Source organism: Amphiura filiformis, chromosome 11 (genome assembly GCF_039555335.1).
Source record: "Amphiura filiformis chromosome 11, Afil_fr2py, whole genome shotgun sequence".
NCBI classification, from domain to species: domain Eukaryota; kingdom Metazoa; phylum Echinodermata; class Ophiuroidea; order Amphilepidida; family Amphiuridae; genus Amphiura; species Amphiura filiformis.
In genome coordinates, this window is record NC_092638.1 from 40,462,251 (window position 1) to 40,468,649 (window position 6,399).

At 37.3% G+C, this 6,399-nt stretch overlaps 1 protein-coding gene across 1 annotated transcript; it reads right to left on the reverse strand.

Moving 5' to 3' along the window:
* Positions 1-569: 569 nt before the first annotated feature.
* LOC140164004 (uncharacterized) lies at positions 570-6,090 on the reverse strand. The gene is made up of 4 exons (XM_072187290.1): positions 5,947-6,090; positions 5,475-5,541; positions 4,055-4,216; positions 570-1,350 (listed from the first exon to the last, which is right to left on the reverse strand). Exons 1-4 carry the CDS (start codon positions 6,055-6,057, stop codon positions 1,115-1,117), a joined length of 576 nt encoding a protein of 191 aa, XP_072043391.1. The 5' UTR covers positions 6,058-6,090; the 3' UTR covers positions 570-1,114.
* Between the last annotated feature and the right edge of the window lie 309 nt (positions 6,091-6,399).

The window sequence follows — 6,399 nt, forward strand, 5'->3', positions numbered from 1 at the left end:
ATGGAGTTTGGAGATGTGGACACATTTAGTTTCAGGAAGTCATATTTTCTGCCATTTCACATTGTTGCTTTTACAATCACATACAGGTTGTAACGACAAAAGATAATTTCTTAAGCTACTATACATAAGATTTGTTTTAATAAAATCGGTTGTCTGCAAGCGAAGATTTCCCCACATAGCCATTGTACACAACTTTTTGCACCATTTTGTCGGAACCAATCATTATCTTCTACAATTTTTAATACGTCTGCTGACGGGCCATAACAACAGGGTTTTGGGTTTGTATCATCTGATAATGCAGCCCATATACGTTCAATCTTATTGATCAATATCAAAGACACTAGATACAAGAGTGGATACAAAATCTACCATTGAACACGCAAAATGGTACATTTTGTATCCACTCCTGCATCTAGGGTCCCCAATATTGATCAATATTTTGAACGGGTATTGGCCGCATTACATCGTTCTATTTTGGAACTTCGCTAATAAAAAACAAAACAAATCTTCACATGTGCATTAGTTTTATTTACATCTATGTTGAGATATTGCTTTTACAAATTGTCATTTTGTCAGTACCAGTGATACACTTAAAATCAAAATATCGAGCACACTTTTGCCTAAATCTAAATTCGTTTTTATGAAGTATAATTTGTTGTCCTATAGTTTGTTATCTACCCTCAGCAGGGATAGCAACGACACACAAAATTACCTCTGTAGGCCTACTGTTTTGTAGGCTCCCAACGTGCAATTTGAATGGACTGAAACGAGACAACAACAAGCCAAAATTTGGCCCAGAGGCTAGGTCACTCCCATAATTATTTGCGCGGTTGCGCTACGAATTACTTTCTGCGGGGTTTAAAGAAATAATCATCCGATTTCAACCGGGAAAGCGTTAAAAGTAAGCTGAACTACCATTTATTACTTGAGTCTAAAAGTGAAATAGAATAGTAAGTGTGCTTAACTGATAAACAATCAATTTTGATCCGAGTTTATTTGGCATTCATTCATTATAAATGATATCATAATATTATACGTGTCAAATAACTTGATTGACTATTAGTCAATGACTAACTATCTAATATTTAAGGATCGAGTTCCGCAGTCAAGATGCCTATGGGAATCCCGGTGGATAGATACAATTTGGTGTATGTAAAACCTTCACTGGTTGCTTGAGTCGACCAACGAATCCTTCTGTCTGTAGATAAGACAAAACCTGGTTCATATAACGCGCTTTGAAATCTTCAACATTGCGGCACAGAACGTAGAGGGCGCGTGCGTTGTTCCCATCGGTAACAACGGAGTATTGGTATTGTCCGTTTCGTAGGGGTCCAAGTAGAGTCACCCAATCTGTAAAAAAGAAAAATATTTTGGACATAATGGTACTTAATTTCTTGCCAGATTCAGAAGTGTGTTAAGATAATGTGTGGCCCGTTCTCATAAAACCAGGTTGTTAAGATGTTGATATAGCTGTAAAGATATCACATGCTTCTGTACCATGTTTACTTTGAAGATGTGAGACAATTAGACAAAATTTGTTCATATATTAGCGTCAATCAAATTATGTAATACAATTATCCACCTATTGCACAAGTAGCGAATCATGATTTGTGACTCGAGATCAAATAAGGCTACTGCCTAGAATTATAAGTACGGGTCCTAATATAAGGGTCTTCAATAACTTATAACTTCTGCTTGGAGTGAATATCAGTGACTCGATGTTATTGTATTTGTACAGCGACTCGACTAACTAAGGACTAAGGAGGGTTCTTGCAACTCCCCTTACTTTCAATTTTAAACGTCATATACCGTTATATTTGATGCTAATGTATAGCTATGAGTCTCCTCTATCTAGTGATACCAAAATAAGTACAAACATTCCCCACATAGTGTCACTATGACGTCATAATGCGTACGGGTACTTTAAACAAGGACAACAGTAAACCCACTGCCAATAGCACGAATCAGACGGGGAGAACAACACGTATTACCATCCCATATCACGGAGATCTATCGGAAAAACTCAAAAGAATTTATCGCGACCACGGAATTACCACCCACTTTAAACCTACGAACACGATCCGCCAGTCCTTAGTGCATCCCAAGGACAAACAGCCCAAGGGAGGATCAGTGGAGTGGTCTACGGGGTCCGCTGTTCTGAAGAGCAAGCCTGTCAAGACTCTTACATAGGAGAAACCGCCCAACCTCTTCACAATCGCATGTTACAACATCGCAGAGCCAGCTCAAGTAGTAACGACTCATCAGTGTTCTTACATCTGAAAGCCATCGGACACCATTTTGACACCAAGGATGTCCGAATCCTAGATCGCGAGCATCGTTGGTTTGAGCGTGGAGTGAAAGAGGCAATCTGGGTGAGGGCTGAGCAACCATCCGGGCGTCCGGGCCAAACTATCACACGGCTGGGACAGGATCATAAAGGACATTCCTCGTCGATTGTCATCAATACCAGAAGTGTCCGGTACTCAAGGTCATTTGCATCACAACCCAGCTGAAGACTGAAGGTTTCAGTCGCAACGTCGGTTCGTCCGTCAAAATAGGTATGTCTGGTTGACCAGATTTAAATTAAATCTTAATTATAGGCAACATTGATTTTCGGCTAAAAATTCTACAAAATGCGATTTTCACCGAATTTTCTCTTAAATATGAAAGGAAATGACTATTTTCACCTAACTAACAAATGAAAAGTCAAAGGCTCTTGGAATAATAATTATTTCACAAGAGCGAAATGAAAATCATTGGGGTCTCACCAACTTTGATCTTTGATGGTCTGTTCTATACCACCGGGTAATATGACTGGGGTAAAAAAAATTATCACTAAAATGAGCGCAAAGGATGGATCTACGATTAGCTTAGGTCGTTTGGGCGTAAACGCATGCGGTTTTTTTATCACAGATAAAATATCTTAGGAGGGGTTAGTACAACAACCACCCTTCGTAGTTTTAGGGTTAAGTACTGACATTTTCTTGGATATTACCATACTTTGATCATAGACTTTAGAGTCTTTCTAGAGTCTATGCTTTGATAAGTACATTTATGTTGATAAATCAACAAAAAGCTAGTACGGGGTGTCTCTGAAAGAACTGTATTGTCGAAAACCTAATTATTGAGTAAACTACTGTTCGAATCAATTATGAACGAATGCTTCATGCATCGGCACAGTAAACCAGTTGGCATATACAGTACTACTTATATACCATTAAATTTGATTAGCGGGCAATGTTTTAGAATTGCATGATATAAAAAAAAAATACTATTTGAAGCACATGCATATTTTAAGATTTCTTTTGAACAAAACAAAACTTTTATTCACTATACGATTTCACCTATCATGGTCGGTATATAGGCATCATCAGAATGTGAGAACAATAGTAAGTTTTTGTTCAAAAGAAAACTTTTATAATGTTTACCAACAAACCTGGTGAATTTATTTAGTCACATGCATATTGTACAAATATTTTGAAGAAAAAATCACTCGTTTTTCACTACAACAAGCCTAAAACTAAACGAAAAGTGAGGTGATAGCGCCTCCCATGATGTATTTTTTACGTTTTGTTTTTCATAAAAATTACATATGTTTTGTCAAACATAGAAGTATGTCATGCAATAGTCTACTAATAAGTTATAAATATGTATTCTTAACTATAAACTGCCCGCATGAACAAAGGTGGTCGCTACAATGTAGGTAGTCTTAATACTTATCTAAATAAATCCGTGAAACAGTTTGAAATGAGGCATTTTGGTAAAATTCGTATATCTGAATAACAAAACAGTCAATTTTCAAAATTCAAAAAGTATACGAAAGCTGTCTTACCGTGTCAGTACATAAAGTAAACGTTCATTTTTATTCTGGAGCATTAAAATACCAATAAATTTAATTTCCGACGGCTCGGTTCTTCAGAGACACCATGTATATTAAACCTCAATTTCATAAATCTGACATTCTTGATCACATGGTATGCATATTTTAAAGTCACATTTTCCAAGTAGTGTAGCCACATCTGACAAGGACCTACTAAATTTTTCATTCACTTACAATCGCCAACAACAGGTACGCCATCCAGTGCTACCTTTAGTGCCCCGGGTTCGGCTGGATTTGGTACAAACGCATAACCTTCAATGGAAACTGATGGTCCCATGGGTTCAAAATCCCGACCAGCATTCAAAACATCTACGTATGTCTCGTTGAGTTTTGTATCTGAAAAAATCACAAGAAATTATTGGAATTAGTCCGGGCCGCGACGAGAATACGTTCGTGCCTGAAATTGGCGGATTGGCCATAAGGCACAGTGTCAACACCCTATATTATAAATATATTTTCCATACAGGTCCATACTCCGTTGGTGAGCGACGGGCGATGGGTATTTCACCGAACGCAAGAAAAGGATTCCTATCTGATTGGCTAGAAATCGATCGCTAGATCGCTCAGTGGTAAAGTACAAACTCAAAATGTATTCAAGTCTATTGAAATCAATATTCTATTATTGACACAGGTAACGAAAGTTTACATATGCATTGTGTTATAGACGTGTGATTGAATATTCTATACAAGCACCTGGATCTTAGGTGAATGGGCTAAACGTGTTCCTTTATAAGAGCTTTTATATAATTGTAATTCTCAAAATTAAATATATCACAATTTTGATTTACGATTCAAAATCTTTACGCATAAAATGCAGTAAAATATATCCACACAAACAGCCATCGCCGCTAATTAGTGTATTGCATTTCAAGTTAGTGTATTGGAAACAAAACCTGGGTTTTACCTGAAAACAAATCGAATTTTCTTGTAATAACAACACCATATGGGGTACTAGAGCATGCGCAAATCGTAATAATGTGTAGAATAGAAACACTGCGGTATGTCATTGTGATAGTCATATGGTGTAAATGGTATGCTTAGCCTGAGTCGCTCGGCCTATCTCGAACAAAATCGCCACGCGTAGCTGTTGATAAACGAGAGGATTCGCCGTACTATCACGGCATTTTTGACACGAAGATATAGGGATGATGACGCCGTGTAAGGGTCATTGGTGACGGTTTCCGTTGTATTCAATGTGTAGCGTATTTTATATGGGTATTCGTTTTGTATTAAGATAGAACTTTTGACACCAGCCTGCTCCCTGGGGCCTGCTCATAAAGAATGGCGATAAACTAACACATACGAAAAATCTAAATATGACGCCATATGCTACCTGTTGAATGCTCAATGAATACAAACAAAAACGGAGATATACCTTCATAAATGAATGGAATCACCTCATATGACCAGAGGACCTTGTTTCAGTAACATTTAAATAAGGACCTCTAAATATGCTAAAGTCATGAAGTCACAGAAGTGTGTGTAAAATCATTATCTCTATTGTGACGTATATAATTTAGTTACGATATTCAAATTAGAAGTAAAATTATATATAATGTAAATTTGTGTTTTAAAAACTCTTTAAATTACTTACACGTTGCAGTAATACACACATTGTTCCTTTCCCTGTTGGTGATCTTCGTCCATTGGTTTTCTAAAATCTAAAAACAATTATTTCACAAAACATCTTTACAAAATATGTTACTATCCAATCGGGGACATACATACAAGAGAGGTCACGGTCGGAAGTGTGTCCTCGGTTGAAGGTGTGTAAACTTAAGTTTGGGCTCGTTTGAAGGCGCTTACAGACTCACACCCACACAAAATCTGCAATATCAATGCACCCGACACCAAGAAAAAGTGAACCAATCCTGCGAGACGCGAAGCACAGCGCGTAGTACGAGACACTGTGTGCGAGTGCAATCATACAATATCTATGCACCACGAGTATTTACGGCTCTTCTGATTGGCTATGTGGTTCTGAGAGTGTATGAGATCCTGGGTATGAAATTTACAAAAATACAAACAAATTTGTATAACACTGACATAAAAATAATTCCTCTTACCTGGTACCATCTTCCAACATAGTTATCAATGTTTAGCTCAGTGACAGTTTCGATTCCATGGCAAGCATTGATGACAAAGAAAAAGATACAGAGTTTTCCGAGATACTCCATTTTACACACTGGAGAAAATAACTTACTTCTTTACCAGTAAGGTGACGAGATGGAGATTGGAGTGAATGCGAGAAAAGGTTTTGCTTCTTTACGTCTTTCTGAACAGCTGTTTTGTAATTGTCTGGGAAAAGGCAGGTGGCGATATTTCATCATTACCTTATTATCTAGATAGTAAATGGGATTATGGTTGTTTATTTTGTCTCAAAATTAATTATGATACTAGCACATTTACTTTTACGCATTACCATTTTTGCTGACGTGTTTCACAAGCATGACAGTTACTCTTAAAAGACTATTTAATGCCAAAGGAGCACAGTGGTCTAGTAGAGAATTCCACGGAAT